This window comes from Pelodiscus sinensis, chromosome 25 (genome assembly GCF_049634645.1).
Source record: "Pelodiscus sinensis isolate JC-2024 chromosome 25, ASM4963464v1, whole genome shotgun sequence".
NCBI lineage: Eukaryota > Metazoa > Chordata > Testudines > Trionychidae > Pelodiscus > Pelodiscus sinensis.
The window spans coordinates 23,679,726-23,702,029 of record NC_134735.1 but is presented as its reverse complement, the minus strand read 5'-3'; the positions used below and the strand labels follow the sequence as shown (position 1 = coordinate 23,702,029).

Below are 22,304 nucleotides of genomic sequence, written 5' to 3'. Positions count from 1 at the left end.
CAGCTGGGGGACATTCGTATAAACAAACTCTGAAATGCATAGTAGAATAGTTGTCCATTTCCCCACCCCTGCTGGCCCAATGAGGTTATAGCTATCCCAGTTCCCATCTTTGGCTCCTTGCTGCCCCTCTGTGGTCATTCTACAGTATAACACTCTCAAGCCAGACCCCTTCTTTTCCATTTTATGAAAAACAATCAAATTCCAGGCTCATCCCATTGTCTTGGCACAACCAGATCCTTACCTTGTTTTAAGAGGAATCTGCATACCAAATTTGGTGGTCCTAGCTCTTATCATTTAGGAGGAATTCTTGAACAAATGGACTGTCGGATGGACAGGCAGATGCACATTTCTAAAATATATAGCAAGATAATAGCACTTTGCGTAGACTTACAGAACAGTATTGGTCTTTACTTAAGCATAAGATGTTGATGGCAGAGAGATATCTATAGAACATGCTGGACATACAGCCCCTCGCTCTTATCTTATCCCTTTGGAGTCTTAGGGATACCATCTGTGTCCCTAACTGCATCCTGCACCTGCAGTAGCTGCCTGTATCTTAAGCTGATGAAAAGCAGCCAAAAAGGACTCTTGAGGAAAGCCATTCCATTCCTTTGCAATTTTGCAGTCTCCTCTATCAAGTGACTCCTGATCAGTCTCAACAAATGACCTAGAGTCCTACTTAAGTGGCTTCATTGCCAGGGAGTCTGTCCCTGACAAACAAGTCCTACTGGGTAAAAGCTAGTATGTTATCTAGGATGTTCGTAGTTCAGCAGAAGACAACCTTGATTTAACATCCCTCTATTGTAAGCCATGTACCACCACCCTGTTGGAATTTCAGTCCTTTCTGGAAGCAGAGTGAACAGATAACACTGGTCTACAATTTTTTAGATGTCGTCTGCTTCAGAGATAAAATGTGCTATTTATTATGTATTTTGATGTGCTGAATTCAAATATGACAATTAAAACAACTGATTGGCTACTGTTTCCAAGATACAGTAAAATTCCAATGGTCCGGCACCATCAGGAACTCAGAAGTGCTCCGGGCAGTTGGACCATTGGAGCTGCTTCCCCCCCACTTCCCCAATTCAGCCGCTGCTAAAACTGATCAGCAGCTGAATCGGGGAAGCCAGAGGAAGAGCAGCTGGGGTGCTGCCGGGTAGGTCCCCTAGCGCTGCCCCTCGGGGCTGCGGGACCAACTGGGCAGCACCCCAGGTGTCCCCGATTCAGCCGCTGCTGAAACTGACCAGCGGCTGACTCCAGGAAGCCTGGGGTAGAGCAGCTCTGCCCCGGGCTTCCTGGAGTCAGCCGCTGATCAGTATCAGCAGCGTCTGACTTGGGGACACGTGGGGCAGAGCAGCTGGGGTGCTGCCGGGTTGGTCCAGTAGTGCTGAGGAGCGGCGCTGCAGGACCAACCCGGCAGCGCCCAGCTGCTCTGCCCCAGGCGTCCCCAAGAGCAGCTGGGGTGCTGCTGGGTTGGTCTCGCCGTGCCAAGGGTCGGCGCTACCGGACCAACCCGGCAGCACTCCAGCTGCTCTGCTGCAGGCGTCCCCGATTCAGGCGCTGCTGGTCAGTTTCAGCAGTGGCTGAATCAGGGATGCATGGGGCAGAGCCTGACTATCGGAAGGGGGGGGGCTATGAGGGGTCTGGGGTGGCATCCGATAGTCAAGCATATCTGATAATCCGGCACCCCCTGGGTCCCAAAGGTGCCGGATTATCAGAAGTTTACTGTATTTAAGTTTTTACATTTTACGTCTATGTATATTGTGTAGATAGTAGAGTTTTAATCATAACTGTAAACCTAGGTCTTTTCATGTGTTTATGGTTGCTTTACATGATATTTCAGCTGTCCTGTTTATGAAACGCTTCAAAAATCAGTGAAAGGGTTATATAAATATAATTTATTATGAAACAAAAGGCAAAAAACTATTATGTACATAGTTTAGTCCTATTCAGTGTCTACTCGGTGCTTCTTCATCGAGTAGTGTCCCCGAGGGTGCTCCACTCGAGGTGCTGGGCTCGTCCTGGCGCCGCAAACCGGAGGAATTTTCACTAGCAGTAGCCCCCTGCCGGACCGCGCATGCTCGAGTGCCCCCTTCGCGCCTTTCATCTGAGCGCGGTCCGGTCTCGTCAGTTTCTCTCCAACCGTCCGCAGCCGCAGACGGAGTTAGTTTAGGCTCCCTTCTCCTCTCTGAGGGGAAAGGGAAGAACCTTCCTAGTTGTTGTTTAGTTAGTGATAGGTAGTTATCTGTTCTAGTTGTAGTTCCCCCTTTATTAAAAAAAAAAAAAAAAAAAAAAAAAAGGAAAGGAAAGGACTCAAGAATGCCAGGATCACCCGGCTTCAAGAAGTGCCTCCAGTGCCAGGAGGCTATCCCCATCTCAGATGGACACTCCCGCTGTGTCCGATGTCTCGGGGACACTCATGTCCCGACCAAGTGCTGTCACTGCGCGAAGATGACAGCTCGCGCTAGAAAAGATCGGGAGCTTAGGTTGAGAGTCCTTCTCTTCAATAAGGCTCTCCAAGCTCCGGAGGTCTCCGAGCCGCACTCTGCATCTCCTCAGCAACCCGGGCAAGCCCCCAGGACCCACGGGACGCCAAGCGCCAATGCAGGCAAGCCGGGGAGCTCTGGCTATGCGCCGAGACTCCCCGCGGGCAAGGCAGCCAAGGGCTGTAGCTCTTCTGCCCCGACTACTGCCGGCCCCAAAAGCTCCGATCCGACGCTCAAGAAGGGATCAAGAGCAGAGTCGGTGCCTTTAACGGCGATTGCGGAACCGGCAAGGGAAGCCCCGGCACCAGGAGTTCCGGCGCATGCGCGCTCGCAGCCAGCCATGACGGCACCCGCAGCGCCTTCCTTAGGTGCCACCCTGGGCTCCTCGGTGCCGGGCATATCGGCACCGGATGCACCTCCCCCGCAGGAGTCTCTGCCAGTCCAGCCTCCTGCTTTCACTCTGTTGGGGGATCAAGCAGCACCGAGCCTTTACTCTGCCGTTCATGTGGCAGACGTTCAAGTGGCAGAGGCTTCTCCACTGTCTGCTGTTCTCACGCAAGCACCTCTGCAGCCTGCCTGCAATGCCTCGGTGCCAACCAAAGCTCAGCAAAAGACTGCCAGAGTCCAGACACCATCAATAACTCCGGACAGTGTCACCTTCTCACCTGGACCTGACTCACCTACCTCGTCCAATGCTGATTACCGTCGTCACAGTCACCGCTACTCGACCTCCAGGGAGCCCTACTATAGGTCACCTCGTCGTTCATCGCTGCGTCGATACTATCGGGATCGCTATTCGGGCTCGCCCTCACGCTACTATAGGAGGTCCCTTTCACCAAGATCCCCACGCTGTACAGACTACCATCGGCGATATGACACATTGAGAGGATACAGCCGCTCTCCCTGCCGCAGTCGGAGGGAGGACCGCTATTATCATGAGTACTCTTCTCATTCATCTCGCCGCAGAAGGTATTCGCGATCGCGATCACCGCATTCTTCTCAGCATCAATCTCCACACGGTCTGGACGAGTCGCTCCTTATGTAGCACCACCATCCTCGGCTGGGGACCTCGGCTGTCGCAATATCACGAGGATAAGCAGGTACACACTTCTCTTCAAGGACAGCAGAGCCCTGATTCCCCGGCGCAGCGTTCCTCATCCTCGCAGGATGACGCAGTGGTCCCTCCGGACTTGTCTACTACGGAGGACCACAAGCAGTTCCAGGAGCTCTTTAAGAGAGATGCACAATCCCAGGACGTTCAGACCGCGGACGTGCAACAGAAACAACATCGATTGCTTAAAAATTTACAACCTTCCCAAAAGTCAAAGCTCGCTTTTCCCTTTGATGAAGCTATACTGGAGATCGCCAACGACATCTGGCAGACCCCGGCCACTTCGCTACCAACTAACAAGCGGTCGGATAAGAAGTACTTCATCTCTCAGAAAGATATGGAGTTTCTCTTTACACATCCTCAGCCTAACTCCCTTGTCGTGGACGCTGCACAACAGAGAACAAGATCATCTCAAACCAAGAATCCCTCAAATGACAAGGAGGCCAAACGACTGGATATCTTGGGCAGGAAAGTATATTCCTCCTCTACTTCTGCCCTGAGGATGTGTAATTTTGCAGCACAGCTGGCAAACCACGATTTCGATAACTATTCGAAGCTGATCCCTCTATTTGAGCACTTGCCGGATTCCAAACGTCAGTTGCTTAAGGCAGTGATACAAGAGGGCTACACAGTCGCCCGAACAGCCCTGCAGATCGCCCTTGACACGGCTGATGTAGCTGCTAGATCCGCAGCTTCGGCCATAGTCATGCGTCGGGCGTTTTGGCTGCACCAAGCCGCTGTCCCGAAGGAGATGCAGGCCAAGGTGGAGGATTTGCCCTTCGATCGCAAATCGCTTTTTGCTCAGTCGACAGATCAGGTCTTCCACTCGGGCAAGGACACACGTACGACTCTGAAGACGCTGGGGATGTACACTCCCCCCTACAGACGTAAGAGATACATACCCTACAATAGACAAAGACAATTCTCATATGCGACACCACGCGCCAGGCCATACGAGCAACAGAGGCCTAGGCAATGGCCCCAAAAGCGTCGCCAGCAACCCAACAAGACGCCTGTCCAGCAGCAGGGCCGACAGCAGGTTTGATGGGTTGATCGAGGGACTTCGGACCACCCCGTTAACAGAGACTCCGGATATCACAAAAGGCATATTCCATCATCGTCTCAGACCTTACCAGCATCGTTGGGCTGTCATATCCACCGACCGGTGGGTTCACGACATAATTACTTCAGGATATGTCATCCCCTTCACCTCTCTTCCCCCTTCCTCCCCTCCTGCCCCGTCCCTTTTCAGGGACCCCTCCCACGAGACGCTTCTACGTCAAGAGGTGTCACGCCTTCTCATATTAGGGGCAGTGGAAAGGGTGCCAACACCCTTTTTGGGGAGAGGGTTCTACTCTCACTATTTCCTCACCCAGAAGAAATCAGGGGGTTGGAGGCCTATCCTGGACCTACGTCGGCTCAACCGACATCTGAGAAAGCAAAAATTCAAGATGGTCACGTTATCTTCGATTATCCCGGCTCTCGACAAAGGGGATTGGTTCGCGTCCCTCGATCTTCAAGACGCCTACTTCCACATAACTATACACCCGGTGCACAGAAGATTCCTGCGGTTCACAGTGGGGTCCGACCACTATCAATATCGCGTGCTGCCTTTCGGACTATCGGCGGCCCCACGGGTTTTCTCCAAAACCCTGGCGGTAGTGGCGGCCTACCTGCGACGTCTCGATATTACAATCTTCCCATACCTGGACGATTGCCTGCTAAAGGCTCCCACACTCGACGAGGCCACAAGGGCAGTGTCTACAACTACCGCTTTGTTCACAGCCCTAGGGCTCATAATCAATGTTGAGAAGTCCTTCCTAACACCTACTCGTGACCTGGAGTTTATCGGCGCAAGACTCAACTCCCTAACCGCGAGAGCATACTTGCCGGTAAAGAGGTTTCAACTCATACAGGACCTGGTGCAATCAGTATCAATTTCTCCGAAGTCCCGAATACTTACCTGTCTGCAACTACTGGGACACATGGCGGCCACCACGTATGTGGTTCCGCATGCCAGACTCCATATGCGAAGTCTTCAACATTGGCTGTTCACTGTGTACACGCCCCGGGTGCGCAGTACGAACAGGGTGGTTTCTCTGCCCAGTCAGGTGCGATCTTCCCTGGCATGGTGGGACAACCCCGTCAACATGCTAATAGGGGTCCCCTTTCATGCCCAGAAACCAGCTCTACAAATCACTACAGATGCCTCTCTACTCGGCTGGGGCGCCCACCTTCGGGAGCTCCGTGCGCAGGGTCTAGGGATGTCCCAGGAATCGCTTCAGCATATAAATTTTCTCGAACTAAGAGCAGTCTTCAAGGCTTGCAAGCACTTTCTGCCCATCATCCGAGGACATTCCATACAGATTCTCACCGACAACATATGCACGGTGTATTATATCAACAAGCAGGGGGGGTCACGCTCCCGCTCCCTATGTGCGGAGGCTGTGCGCCTGTGGAATTGGGCTATTCAACAAGGTATCACCATAACTGCAGCATACCTCCCTGGCAAGGACAATGTTATTGCCGATACTCTGAGCAGGCATTTCCTCTCACAGCACGAGTGGGAATTGCATCCCGAAGTGCTCCGCGACATCTTTTTGCAATGGGGTTTTCCCAAAGTGGACTTGTTCGCCACTCGACACAACAGGAAATGTCCTCAGTATTGCTCACGAGCAGGCATCGGCACGAACTCCCTCGGCGATGCCTTCCTTCTGGACTGGGATCACCACCAGTTACTGTACGCCTTTCCTCCTCTCCCATTCATTCCAAGGGTTTTGGAGAAGATAGCACTGGATGGCGCAACAGTGATTCTGATAGCACCTTTCTGGCCCAGACAGATTTGGTTAACACAGCTGTCAAGAATGTCAGCGGCCTATCCACAACGACTACCGCAACTGTCCAACTTGCTATCCCAGAAACACGGCACGGTTCTTCACCCAGCCATCGACCGCTTGCACCTCACAGCATGGCTCCTAGTTGGCTCCAAGCTTCGGAACTTTTATGTTCCCAAGAAGTGAGACGCGTATTGGTTAACAGTAGACGCAGTACAACACGTAAATCCTACCTCTATAAATGGCGCCGTTTCCACTCGTGGTGTTTGGCTAAGGATCTTGACCCTCACTTGTCGTCTATACAACAGATAATGGATTATGTAATGCATCTAAAGACGACGGGGCTAACTATTTCGTCCCTGAGGGTGCATCTAGCGGCAATTTCAGCCTTCCGTCTTCCCGTGGACGGCTATTCAGTGTTCGCCCACCCTATCACCAAGAGATTCCTGAAGGGGCTAGGCAACTTGTATCCGGCCCACAGGATCCCACCAGAGCCTTGGGACTTACCTCTGGTATTGGACGCTCTGACTCGCACACCCTTTGAGCCGCTCGCAACGTGTGATCTACGGATGCTCACGATGAAAACTGTGTTTCTGCTTGCCATTACGTCGGCGCGTCGAGTAAGCGAATTAGCAGCTCTTTCCTCCGATCCGCCGTATACGCAATTCTTCAGTCATGCGGCAGTACTGCGTGTCCAACCAGCGTTTTTGCCAAAGGTCAACTCTGCTTTCCATATAAATGAGCCTATAATTCTACCGACTTTCTACCCGAAGCCTCACTCCTCATTGGAAGAAGTACGTCTACACACACTAGATGTCAGGCGAGCACTGGCCTTTTACCTCGACAGAACTCGAGTCTTTAGAAAATCTCAACGGCTTTTCCTTTCTACAGCCGAACGCTCCAAAGGCAAACTGCTTTCTGCACAGCGCATTTCCCGTTTGGTCGTTGCTTGCATCACGCGATGTTACGCCTTGCGCAACAAGTCTCTTCCGAGTGGTCTTCGTGCTCATTCCACCCGGGGCATAGCTACATCCATTGCCTATCTTCGTGGAGTACCATTGCAGGACATATGCCGTGCAGCAACCTGGTTGTCCACCCTCACATTCGCTAAGCACTATGCCCTTGCGAACATACTTAACTCCGATTCGAGGGTAGCTCAGGCTGTCTTGTCTACAGCCCGAAAGCGATAGGTCCGAAGCACGCAAGTCACGCTGGACCACTGCTGTGTACTCAGCTCGAGTGGAGCACCCTCGGGGACACTACTCGATGAAGAAAAGAGAGTTACTCACCTGGTGCAGTAACGTCTCTTCTTCGAGATGTGTGTCCCCGTGGGTGCTCCATGTCCCACCCTCCTCCCTGCTTCGGAGCCTCTATTTATGTCTTTCAGATGCTTCCGGTTGGGAGGAAACTGACGAGACCGGACCGCGCTCAGATGAAAGGCGCGAAGGGGGCACTCGAGCATGCGCGGTCCGGCAGGGGGCTACTGCTAGTGAAAATTCCTCCGGTTTGCGGCGCCGGGACGAGCCCAGCACCTCGAGTGGAGCACCCACGGGGACACACATCTCGAAGAACAGACGTTACTGCACCAGGTGAGTAACTCTCTTTTCTTTGCTTGTCTCTTCTATTCATTAAATGGAGCATCTCTTGTCACTGTCCAGCAATAGTCTGCAAGCATTGATGGGCTCCATTTGCCCTGATAGCGTTTCTCCATTGTTGCAATGTCCTGGTGAAATCGCTCGCCGTGCTCGTCACTCACTGCTCCGCAGTTCAGTGGAAAGAAATCTAGATGAGAGTGCAAAAAAATGTATCTTTAGTGACATGTTGCAACCTAGGCTTTTGTATGCCTTGAGGAGGTTTTCCACCAACAACCTGTAGTTCTTCGAGTAGTGTCCCCGTGGGTGCTCCACTGTAGGTGAAGGGTCGCCCTGAGCCTCAGATCGGAGCTTTCTATAGCAGTTTCCCCTGTTGAGTCACGCATGCCCAGGAGGCGTCTCGAGCCTTTGCCGCCTCCTGAGGAGCGTGACTCATCCCCCTCCCTTTCAGTTCCTCTTCAACCGCCCTCGCCTGCAGACGGAGCAAACAGGAGCTCCCTGTCAGACTCTCTGACTACCTTTTTTCTCCCTAGTTTAGTTATAGTTCTTTCCCCTGATATCCAAGTTACCTTCCCTGTTTCTTTAAAAAAAAAAAAAAAAAAAAAAAGAATTTTTAGTAATAAGGGAAATACACTTACCTAAGCCCCCCTCCCCTCTCGGGGGGGGCTTGAATCACCTCAGACCGGGTCTCAGAGATACCGGAGTTTTCACAGCTCTTTAACACAGAGAAGAAAGAACAGATTTAAAAAAAAAAAAAAAAAAAAAGACACCAACACGGACTGACAACAACAGCAGGAACACTAAAATAAATACAAAAAAAAAAAAAAAACTTAGAGGAGAGAACCGGACATGTCCGCCTCCTCAGGCTTTAAAAAGTGCGACCAATGCCGGGACCCTATGCCGGCTTCGGATGGTCATTCAAAATGCATTCGCTGTTTGGGGGAATCTCACTCTCCCCACAGCTGCACTCATTGTAATTCCCTCACGGCGAGAGCCAGGAAAGACCGTGAGCTCCGCCTAAGAATGATCCTATTTGAAAAATCCTTGCAGCCCGCGGAACAGCCAGGAACGCGCCAAGAGCCTCCCCCTCTCTCCAGAACCGAGCTGAGGGGTAGAGCCTCACCATCCCACTCCTTATCAGCCTCCTCCTCTCCTAAACATGGAGGAGAGGCACACCAGACCGGGAGGATGCCCGCCACAAAGGCTTCGGGGCGATCCTCCCACTCCGCGCTGGCATCGGGGCACGCCACTGCTGAGCGGCCCCGGGAGCGTTCAAAACAGCCGGCACGGCAAGAAAAGCCGGCGCCGAAGCAAACCGCGGTGCCGCTTCAAACAGCGGCACCGCTTTCAACTGCACAGCCTTCCGCGGCGCCGAAAACCACAGCGCTCCTTAAAGCTACGGTGCCGACTAAAACCACGGCACCGCAGCAGAGTGACCCACAGCCCAAACGCCCGGCACCACCTCCAGATAAGCAGCAGGATGCTGCACTAACGCTGCCAGGGCAAACTGACAGGCAGCCAGACGACACTGCTATGGAGCAGAGCCAGCAAGAAGCTCTCTCACACAGCAGTCTTTCTGCTCAGTGTCTGCCTTCCACATCCTACTCACCTGGGAAGTCCCTATCACGGCTATTCCCTCCCAGGTCTACACCAATCTTATCCGGCCGAGACGCTCCCCTTCCTGAGAATGATCACCACACATCTTATTCCTCGAGGCACCCATCACCTAGGCAATCTCGCTTTTATGACTATGGAGCCCCACCACAACAGAACCCATGGCACCCGTACTGGCCTTACCCACCCCCACCTTATCCGCAATGGGGACCCTGGGAACACTGGGAATCACGTGGACAACGCTCCCCAATTCACTCCACTCCATCCCGGAGAAGCTTATCTCGGCCGCAGTCCCTACTTCCAGCAACTCTTTTGGATGAGGAGGTGGACCGAATCTCTGACAATGAATCAGACACTCACTCAATAAAAGTCACACATTCTGATGCTCCCGATATACAATCAGATGAAGCCGTAGTTCCATCAGATTCTGCACCAATTGACGACCTAAAACAATTCCAAGATCTATTCAAGAGGGTTGCAATAAGCCAGAATGTTTCCCTGCAGGAGGTCCAGAGGAAACAATACCAACTGCTAAAGAATCTCCATCCCACATTACATAGCAAGATTGCCCTCCCTATAGACGAGGCAATAATGGAGACCTCGGAAGACCTCTGGAAAACACCTGCATCCATTCAACCAACGAATAAAAGAATCGATAGGAAGTACTTTGTCGAATCAAAAGACAACGACTTTCTTTTCACACACCCACAACCCAACTCGTTAGTAGTGGATTCAGCGCAACAATGTGCAAAGATCCCACAATACAAGTTGGGCAACGCAGACAAGGACCACAAAAAGCTGGACTCCTTTGGCAAGAAGGTATACTCCTCTTCCACCTTACAACTCAGAATATCGAACTACTCTGCTCTTTTAGCAAATCATGACTTTGACAATTACTCAAAACTGGGAGAGCTGATACCACATCTCCCCGAGTCTAAAAGATCCATCCTGAAAACAATAGTTCATGAGGGCCATATGATCGCCCGCACTGCTCTTCAAACCGCAATGGATGTTGCTGACACCGCAGCCCGAATTACAGCTACAGCGGTAGTCATGCGTAGAACCTCTTGGCTCCAGTCATCAGGAGTTCCCCGCGATCTCCAGCCTAAAGTAGAGGATCTGCCATTCGACAAGCACAAACTATTTGCAGCCACTACGGATGAAATACTCCATAACAGCAAAAATTCCAAGTCTACACTCCGCACGTTGGGCATGTGCACGCAGCCCTATAGACGCGGACAATACACCCCATATAACTCATACAACCGATACCGATATGGGCAATATAATAGATCACAGAGGCCCTATGAAGACACTAGACCAAGGCAACGAGGTCCCAGAAGACGCCACAACCAGGCCCGCCCACCAACTACCCAACCATCTAAACAGCAAATTTGAAGATTTGGTCGAGGGCCTGCGACACCCTGCTTACGATCTAGCACTACCCCAACATGGCCATCTGTTCACCCATCGTTTGCGCCCATTCCTTCCTCAATGGGAGTCCATAACATCGGACCGCTGGGTTTTGGAAATCATTCGAGTGGGCTACACCATCCCTTTCACCTCTATCCCCCCTACCCTTCCCCCTATCCCGTTCCTCTTCAGGGACCACTCTCACGAGACCCTTCTGAAACAAGAAATCGATCGACTCCTCTTCATCGGAGCAGTAGAAAGGGTACCCCGAGAGTTCCACGGGAGAGGGTTTTACTCGAGCTATTTCTTAACCGAAAAACGAACAGGGGGCTGGAGACCTATATTGGACCTCCGCAAACTGAACAAATTTCTCAAGAAACAACATTTCAAGATGGTCACACTCTCCACAATCATTCCTGCGCTAGATCAAGGGGACTGGTTTGCAGCCCTCGACCTCCAAGATGCCTATTTCCATATAACCATCCACCCCTCCCACAGACGTTACCTGCGCTTCATGTTGGGACCAGACCACTTCCAGTACAGGGTTCTCCCCTTTGGCCTCTCATCAGCCCCAAGAGTATTTTCGAAGGTACTGGCTGTCGCGACGGCATATCTCAGACGACAAAACGTCATCATATTTCCCTATCTAGACGACTGCCTCCTAAAGGGATCCTCGTACGCCGAAACAGCCTCTATGATACAGACGACCACGACCCTCCTCAGTCGTCTAGGCCTTCTAATCAACCAAGACAAGTCAACGCTGTATCCAGTTCAAGACATAGAGTTCATTGGTGCACGCCTGGACTCAGTGACAGCCCGGGCATACCTACCTCAACAACGTTTTGCAACTATGCAAGAAATTATAAATGGGATGCTTACAGTTCCTACCACCACAGTACTTACATGCCTCAGACTAATGGGCCACATGGCTTCCACCACCTATGTAGTCCACCATGCTCGCCTGCACTTTCGATGTCTTCAACTCTGGATGGCAACCGTTTATATCCCATCACGGCACCCTCGAAACAAAACGGTTACTATCCCACCAGACGTGCTGGGATCCTTACAATGGTGGACAGTGCCAAGCAATCTCTTGACAGGGGTTCCGTTCCAACAAACCGAACCCACTATCCAAATCACCACAGATGCTTCCCTGCTAGGCTGGGGGGCACATATGAACGGCCACGAAGTTCAAGGCAGATGGTCCCCAAACGAGACACACTTACATATCAATCTCCTCGAGTTGAGGGCAGTAAGGAATGCCTGTGCACACTTTGCCTCCGCCATCGCCAATCACACAGTCCGCATCCTAACAGACAACATCTGCACAATGTTCTACATAAACAGGCAGGGTGGAGCCCGCTCCCGCTCTTTATGCGCGGAGGCTATTCACCTGTGGAACTCGTGCATCCGCAACCAAGTCACCCTTATAGCGTCCTACTTGCCCGGGGTGAACAACATCAAAGCGGATTCACTCAGCCGAAACTTCGCTTTGAACCACGAATGGGAGTTACATACGGAGGTGGCGAACTCAATTTTCCACCAGTGGGGATGGCCATCGATAGACCTCTTTGCTTCTACCCAGAACACCAAATGTCCCCAATTCTGCTCACGTGCGGGACTTGGCAAACACTCTCTGGGAGACGCCTTCCTGATCAATTGGACAGCCTCCCTACACTACGCCTTTCCTCCCATACCGCTCATCCCCAGAGTCCTGCGCAAGATCCTGAGGGACAAAGCCCTAGTCATCTTGATTGCGCCATCATGGCCTCGACAAACCTGGTACCCATACCTTCACAGGCTAGCGGTCCAGCCCCCCTACCCGCTACCGTACCGGATAGACCTACTATCTCAGAACAACGGCAAGATACTGCACCCACAACTCAATACCCTGCATCTTCAGGCTTGGCTTCTCTCTGGTTCTCAGAGGTAGAAGATCGCTACTCCCAGCGAGTAAAGGACATCCTCCTCCAGAGCAGGAGACAGTCTACTCGGAAAACTTACCAACAGAAATGGGCACGTTTCTGTCACTGGTGTCAGCGAGTCAAAATTGAGCCCCGTGCCTCACCATTAGATACCATTCTAGATTACATTCTGGACCTTAAAGCATCAGAACTCTCTATCTCTTCCCTAAGAGTACACCTCTCTGCAATAGCAGCATTTCATACACCAGTAGATGGATTCTCCGTTTTCAACCACCCTATTACAAAAAGATTCCTCAAGGGACTCCAGAATGTATACCCACCACATAGGACTCCACCCCCCTTGTGGGACCTAAATCTTGTTTTGAACTACCTCACCAGACCTCCCTTTGAGCCACTGGCAACAGTGCCACTTCCTTTCCTTTTTATGAAGGTCTATTTCCTCCTAGCCATCACCTCAGTCAGGAGGGTGAGCGAACTTGGAGCGTTAATGTCAGAACCTCCTTACACAATTTTCACAAAGGATAGGGTCATACTTAGACCCCACCCCACGTTTTTGCCAAAGGTCGGTACAGAATTCCATATTAACAAACCGATCGTGTTACCTACCTTTTTCCCAAAACCGCACTCGTCACAGACAGATGCCACTCTGCACACCCTGGACATCCGGAGGGCTCTGGCCTTCTTCCTAGAAAGAACAAAACCATTCTGTAAATCTGAAAGACTTTTTATCTCCATCGCTGAACGATCCAAAGGCACACCGATATCATCTCAACGAATCTCAAAATGGATATCTACATGCATAATTAAGTGCCACTCTCTGGGCAATAGACCGCTGATATGCCCACCAAGAGCACACTCTACTCGAGCCACGGCTGCCTCCACAGCCTTTCTGAGCAATGTCCCCCTAAGAGACATTTACCGGGCAGCGACATGGTCTTCAGATCATACCTTTGCTAAACATTACGCCATTCTTCCACAACTTAAGAGTGACTCAGCAGTTGCCACGGCAGTGCTCTCCACCACTGCCAAACGCTGACTCCGGCTCCCTCCAACCATATACTGGATACTGCTTTGTAGTCACCTACAGTGGAGCACCCACGGGGACACTACTCGAAGAAGAAAAGGGAGTTACTCACCTTGTGCAGTAACGACTGTTCTTCGAGATGTGTGTCCCCGTGGGTGCTCCACGACCCTCCCTACCTCCCCTCTGCTCGGAGTCGAAATTACTCGGGCGGAGACGAGGAACTGAAAGGGAGGGGGATGAGTCACGCTCCTCAGGAGGCGGCAAGGGCTCGAGACGCCTCCTGGGCATGCGTGACTCAACAGGGGAAACTGCTATAGAAAGCTCCGATCTGAGGCTCAGGGCGACCCTTCACCTACAGTGGAGCACCCACGGGGACACACATCTCGAAGAACAGTCGTTACTGCACAAGGTGAGTAACTCCCTTTTGTCTGCCTTGTTGTTTCCAAGAAAATGTATTGCCACTAACTGGAAGGCTTTCCATGCCGTCTTTTCCTTGCCATGCAGTGCATGGTCAAATGCATCATGTCGAAGAAGTTCACGAATCTGAGGACCAACAAAGACACCTTCCTTTATCTTAGCTTCATTTAACTTGGAAATTTTCCACGGAGGTACTTGAAAGCTGCTTGTGTTTTGTCCATGGTCTTGACCAAGTTCTTCATCAGACCCAGCTTGATGTGTAAGGGTGGTAACAAAATCTTCCTTGATTCAACAAGTGATGGATGCTGAACACTTTTCCTCCCAGGCTCCAATGACTGTCGGAGTGGCCAGTCTATCTTGATGTAGTGGGAATCTCTTGCACGACACTCCCAATCTCCAAACTAGTTACCATTCCACTACAGATTCTCAACTCCCTTCAGTGGTGGACAAACCGACAAAATATGCTAGAGAGGGTACTATTCCAACAACCTTCCCCCACACTTACAATGATGACCGATGCATCACTCATGGGTTGGGGGCCCCATTGAGGAACAATCCTAACAGAGCAAACATTCTGTATCAACCTCCTAGAACTGCGAGTGGTTCGGTATGCGTGTCAACACTTTCTATCCTATAACACCACATGCATGTGCTATATCAATTGACAGGGAGGTGCACAATCCCCATCCCTTTGTGCGGAGGCTATCAAATTATGGAATTGGTGCCTGACTCACCAGGTTACCCCGGTGGCCTCTTACCTTCCAGGGGTACTCAGTGTCATGGCAGATGCACTAAGTCACAGGTTTCACAACCATCACAAATGGGAAATAGACAAATACACACTCAATCAAGTTTTTCACCAATGGAGCCAACCAGACATAGACCCCCTTTCCACCTGGGACAACAGCAAGTGTCACCTTTATTGCTTCTGGGCAGCCTTACGAAAGCACTCCCTGGGGAATGCCTTTTCCATCAGGTGGGACACCTCTCTACGCTTTCCCACCCTTTCCGATTCTTCACAAGGTCCTCAACAAGATTAGAACAGACCAAGCTCAAGTGATACTGATAGAACCAGCGTGGTCCAGGCAGACATGGTACCCTTACTGTCAAAGGATGACAATTGCAGACCCATACGCCTTCCCACTCAGCACAACCTCCTATCCCAAAATCACGGGAAGAATCTCCATCCAGAACCGCACAAACTTCACCTCCACGCCTGGCTCCTTCATGGCTCCAGGATGCCAAAAACACCTCTTCAGAAAGGGTTGAAGGAAATACTAATTAACAGCAGGAGACAATCTACCAGGAAAATATACCTATATAAATGGAAGAGATTCTCCCACTGGTTCAAACGATTTGATACGACATCTCCAGAATCCGCTCCCCTCCCCCTTCTGTTGGAATATCTGTTGCACCTTAAACAATCGGGCCTTGCTCTCTGTACGGTCAGAGTACATGCAGCTGCCATAGCAGTTTTCCAAGGTGCTTCCTTCCTTGCCAATCTGATAGCCAAGAGATTCCTTAAGGGCCTACAGAACACCTTTCCATCCGGTTGCCCACAAGTCCCTGTCTAGAATCTGAATCACATACTCAAGAGCTTGATAAAACCACCCTTTGAGCCACTAGCAACTTGCTCCTGGTCCCACTTATCGATGAAAGTGTCCTTTCTGGTTGCAATAACCTCCAGCAGGAGAGTGAGCAAACTCGCTGCACTGATGGCTGAACCCCTATACACGGTGTTCACCAAGGACAGAGTTATACTTCAACTCCACCCGAAATTTCTCCCCAAAGTACCTTCCACATTAAAGAACCCATCCATTTACTTGCCTTTTTTCCTAAACCGCACGCTGATCCTGTACACGCTGCATGACACACCCTCGACGTTCGCAGAGCACTTGCATTTTATGTTGATCGCACCAGGGCCTGGTGAGCATCACCTAGACTGTTTCTGTCCTATGCAGAACGATCCAAAGGACAAGCAGTCTCATCACAGAGAATCTCGAAGTGGATCTCCTCATGTATCTACGCATACTATACACTCCATGATAAAGACTTACCTGGAACCATCAGAGCGCATTCCACCACGGCGATGTCTTCCACTACCACCTTCCTCAGCAATGACCCTCTCCAGGACATTTGTAACATCGCCATGTGGTCATCAGACCATACATTTGCACAGCACTACGCTCTTTCTTCTTCCATTGCATCATCCATGGCGGTGGGACAAGCAGTTCTGACTACAGTAACAAATACAGGGCTCCAAACCCACCTCCACGGGCCGACAACAGCTGTGTAGTCACCCAGAGTGGAGCACCCACGGGAACACCACTCAAAGGAGTTACTCACCTTCTGCAGTAACGGTGGTTCTTAGAGATGTGTGTCCCCATGGGTGCTCCACTACCCTCCTTCCTTCCTCTGCTTTGGCGCCCCATGTTCTAACAGCATGGGTAGAGAAAGAATGGAGGGGTTGAGCCACGCGCACACCTAACGGACACCAATGGCACAAGGGTCCTGGATGCACCAGCACCCAGAGTGGAGCACCCACAGGGGGGCACATCTCGAAGAACCACCATTACTGCACAAAGTGTGTAACTCCTTCTTTTAATAACTGTGGGTATGTCTACACTACCCCGCTAGTTTGAACTAGCGGGGTAATGTAGGCATACCGCACTTGCAAATGAAGCCCGGGATTTGAATTTCCCGGGCTTCATTTGCATAAGCGGGGCTCCACCATTTTTAAATCCCCGCTCGTTCGAACCCTGTGCCGCGCGGCTACACACGGCACGAACTAGGTAGTTCGAACTAGGCTTCCTCAGGAGTAACGGTAGTTCGAACTACCTAGTTCGTGCCGCGTGTAGCCGCGTGGCACAGGGTTCGAACGAGCGGGGATTTAAAAATGGCGGAGCCCCGCTTATGCAAATGAAGTCCGGGAAATTCAAATCCCAGGCTTCATTTGCAAGTGCGGTATGCCTACATTACCCCGCTAGTTCGAACTAGCGGGGTAGTGTAGACATACCCAGTGTTACCACAACAGTTCTGAGTGGTTACTCGGTGCTCCTGGGGGAGGGTGCAGGGTGAGGCTGGCAGCCACTGTGCTCCCAGCCCCATTCCCGGGGAGCCCCCCGCCACCCTGTGCTGCTGCCTCTATATCAGATGGCAGCAGTGCAGGGTAGCAGGTGGGAGCCTGTTCAGGGGGAGCTGGTTTAAAAATCTTCTCCCCATGCAGACCAGCTCCTGCCTGCCACCCATGCTACTGCCTGTGTAGGCTACTACCAGCCTGCTGGTCACAGAATCATAGAACCATAGAGCTGGAAGAGACCTCAGAAGGTCATCAAGTCCAGCCCCCTGCTCTAGGCAGGACCAATCCCAACTAAATCAACCCGGCCAGGGCTTTGTCAAGCCGAGACTTAAACACCTCTCGGGATGGAGACTCCACTACTTCCCTAGGTAACCCATCCCAGTGCTTCACCACTCTCCTAGTGAAATAGTTTTTCCTAATATCCAACCTGGACCTCTCCCACCACAACTTGAGACCATTGCTCCTTGTTTTGCCATCTGTCACTACTGAGAACAGCCTCTCTCCATCCTCTTTGGAACCTCCCTTCATTATGCTCCAGCCCCCTAATCATTTTGGTTGCTCTCCGCTGGACCCTCTCCAATGCGTCCACATCCTTTTTGTAGTGGAGGGCCCCAGAACTGGACACAATACTCCAGATGTGGCCTCACCAAAGTCGAATAAAGGAGAATAATGACATCTCTGGATCTGCTGGCAATGCTCCTTGTAATGCAACCTTGTTCATGCCATTATCCTTCTTGGCTACAAGGACACACTGTTGACTCATATCCAGCTTCTCATCCACTGTAACCCCCAGGTCCTTTTCTGCAGAACTACTACTTAACTGGTTGGTCCCCAGCTTGTAACTATGCTTGGGATTCTTCCGTCCCAAGTGCAAGTCACTTGGTCATAGAATCCTAGGGCTGGAAGAGACCCAAAGCAGGACCAGTCCCAACTAAATCATCCCAGCCAGGGCTTTGTCAAGCTGGGACTTAAAAACCTCTAGGGATGGAGATTCCACCACCTTTCTAGGTAACCCATTCCAGTGCTTCACCACCCTCCTAGTGAAATAGTTTTTCCTAATATCCAACTTAGACCTCCTCCCATTGCTCCTTGTTCTGCCACCTGTCACTACTGAGAACAGCCTCTCTCCATCCTCTTTGGAACTTCCCTTCAGGTAGTTGAAGGCTGCTATCAAATCCCCCTCACTCTTCTCTTCTGCAGACTGACTAAGCCCTCAGCTTCTCCTCCTGGGTCATGTGTTCCAGCCCTCTAATCATTATGATTGCTCTCCACTGGACCCTTTCCAATGCATCTACATACTTTCTGTAGTGGGGGCCCCAGAATTGGATGCAATATTCCAGATGTGACCTCACCAGTGCCGAATAAAGGGGAATAATAATTTCTCTAGATCTGCTTCTATAATTTCTCATATCCAGCTTCTCATCCACTGTAAGTCCTAGTTTTAAATTCAGAGCATGCAGGGGGTCAAGGAGAAGGCAGGTTGTTACCAGTTCCTGATAATCACTTATCAGTTAGCCAGTTAACAGAGTTGTGGTTTATATCCCTAGTAGCTACCATGAGACCCTGCCTGTGCCACAAAGGCTCTGCTATTTTTAGTACACCAGTTTGAGCAGGGCTAGTGTCTGTCTCCAGTATAGACATATCCAAGGACTTGTTGCCAGGAATTAACTCTGCCTCAAGAATTGACTTTATAGTTAAAGGAGAGAGTAAATTCTGTTACTTTTTTGTAACAGCTTCCTTACCAAAAAGAGATCTTATTAGTAACAATACAGCATTTATTCAGACTCTACACTGCTAATGTGCTGTAAAATAGAAACACTATTCTACAGTGCCACCTTATGACTCCTACTATAATAGTACAGTGAAACCTTTGTTTTCCGGCACTCTGTTAACTAGAAAACTTTAACTGGCATTGCCCCCAGCCACAGTACTGTCACATCTTCAGGCGCACAGGCCTGGCTTGGTTTACCATGATTGGCTTAACAATTTTTTATTTAAGAAGTACTAATCATCTTTAACTCAAAATAGAAATGTGAGACCAACTGCCTCACACTACAAAACTACCAAAATTAAAAACTTGTGTTTTACTACTATTGTCTATTGGTTTTTCCTAGGTTGATGGGGACCCTCAGATAACTGGAATTTTTAGATATCCGGCACGCTCGAGGATTAGGGTGTTCTGGTTAACACAGGTTTTACTATATTAGGAGCCTAACTGGATCCTTTATTTAAAAAAAAAAAAAAAAAAAAAAGAGTACCACAATTCAAGATAGAGAAGTTCTCTATTAAATGAAAGTTTTGGTAGTATAACTGGATTTTAAACACATTTAATCACGCATGCATTTCTTTTGGATGAACGTGTAATGTTTAGTGTACTGTTTGAAATGCTTAGTTTTTTAGGCATGGGCAGATGCTGAAGAAATTAAAATATATTAAGCTTACCCCGCTTAAAGTACTGGGGAAAAATAAAGCATAGACAAACCTAATTATTAGATTCTTAACTTGGGTTATCCTGGTCGAATTGATTAGTTCTATTCATGTGAAAAATACTATAGATAGGATCTGAGTAGTGCCATTGCTGTCAGTGACTCTTAATATTGTGCTGTGATGTCTTTATTGCATTAAAAAGGCTACCATTCTTTACCAACATATTAGCACTACTTTTTTAGCATAGCTTTCCTTTATTACTATAAAGGTGTGCTGCTAATGTGCTGATTTGTATAAAAGAATGCTGCTTAATCACTATCCATTTTTGCTAGAGGAAGTGTTTCATATATCTAGAGTCCTGCAAATCCATGGATATCCACTTCTTGTCCTTGGGTATCTGAGGCTCATTATTGCAGATGTGGATGTAGAGATGGATACAAACTTTGTATTCACGCAGGGACCAGACCTCAGCCCGTTTCCTACAAAAGCAACATGGTGTAAATGCAATGAAGCAATTTAAATTCCAATTGTGAATTTGGTGTATTCTCAAAGGTGTATTTTTTTTCTTTTCCTAGCAAATAAATTCATTACACAAGAAGGACCTTCCTTCCTGCAGATGCGAATAAAACACCTGATGAAGTCAAACTGCATTCCACAAGCTACTTTCTTGTCAAAATTGTGTGCGGAGTCTTCAGAAATTTCAAATGTATCCTCTTTCCATCAAGCCTACATAACATGTTTGTGCTCTATGCTGCCCAATGAAGACTCTATTAAAGAGGTTAGTAATCATAGCCCATATTACTGTGAATTTTCTATCAAGTGCCTTTTGAAAGACCTTTGGCTAATGCTAAGGTTAAAGGAAAAATGAAATATAAAGATTTCAGGCTGTAGTATGAAAGTACATTAATGTTGTTGCTACACATATACATATATGGTCTATTAGTGTCGGCTTAACCATATTTTAAATAGTGCAAAACAGGCTTGTGTGCTAAATCCTCATATGCATCAAATGAAGTATAAATCTGAAGTCTAGCCTTCAAACTGCCCTCTGCACTGGGACGTTGTATTCTTCTGATGTGAAGGAATAAAATGACTGTTCTACATTAGTTTTCACTCTATTTGAAAAGGAGGTCTGGGGAGTAGGGATGTCAATGTGTAGAGGACTACAAGATTAACCTATAAGCCTGAGTTTATCGGTTAATCTTGTCGACTAAACTCACTCTACTCCCATGGAGGCAGCGGGAGGGGGAGAGGCAGAAATCAGTGCTCAGGGGGAGCCGGTTTAAAAACTGGTTCTGCCTCCATTCCCGCCCCGGTCCACTGGGCACTGCTTCCTCTATCAGAAGCAGCACAGAGTGAGGCAGTGTTCTGCTGTGTAGCAGCTCCTATCCACGAGGGGCCCAAACTTGTGGACAGATGCTGCACCAGCATCCATGGAGCAGCCTCTGTCCATGGGGAGCTGATTTTTAAACCTGCTCCCTTCACGTACCAGCTCCCGCAATGCCACCCCATGCTGCTGCCTCTACTAGAGAGCCCCGGGGGACTGTTGAATAGTTGTGTAACTGCTAAAATTTGATGCAGTTACATGACTATTCAGTTATATGATATCTAATATCCCTACTGGGCAGCCATGAGCAACTCCTGTAGTGTCTAGTGGTCTGAACCTTTATGATCCATCCCTACCACTTGGATCAAAAGTCTGTTTCTTTTTCAGGATAGTAACAACTGCGCTAGTGGTAAACACTGTAATCGAGGTTGCAAAATTGTTGCCACTATGACCACCTCTTTTTGCTTTTTATTGGGCTGACTACTTAAATGCTTAGTGTTGAGTATGAGACTTTGGGAGGAAATGTGAGCAAGATTCCTTAATCCATCTTTGATTTATTGGCAAATGGCAGGATAGTGGACAGGAATTTGCATTGTTTAAAGTGAAAAGTGACACTAACTCAGAACTTCGAGAATAGCCCCTAATTTAATGCCAATATACTTGGTGGGAGGCGGGGTGGGGTGGGGTGGGAGACGTTAAGAACAAAATCATTATTTGAAAATGTGGAGTTTTATATGTTAGCACATCTGTTAAACAGTTAGAGTGCTTTCCCATTAGCTATACAGCTGAGCTGCACAGATCCAATTACTCTGAAACAAGAAGTTGAGCTGAGATGGTGAAGGAGCTGAAGTTAGCAGGAGTAGGGGATATGGTTTCTTCAGATGCTTACTTAGAAAGATGTCCTGCATAAATGTACAGCTACGTGTTAGGGATGTCAATAACAGTTTAAACTTAAAACAACAGATTAGTCTAGTAGCACCTTAAAGACTAACAACATGTAGATGGTATCATGAGCTTTCGTGGCCACAACCCACTTCTGTCATTGTTGTTTTTTA

At 49.4% G+C, this 22,304-nt stretch overlaps 1 protein-coding gene across 1 annotated transcript in view; it reads left to right on the top strand.

The window, feature by feature from the left end:
- Positions 1–22,304, top strand: part of RLF (RLF zinc finger) — a 119,235-nt gene that overhangs the window by 53,937 nt on the left and 42,994 nt on the right. Inside the window, exon 5 of the mRNA XM_075909195.1 lies at positions 20,498–20,700. Within this exon, the coding sequence (XP_075765310.1) occupies positions 20,498–20,700 (203 nt within the window). The remainder of the gene's footprint in view (positions 1–20,497; positions 20,701–22,304) is intronic.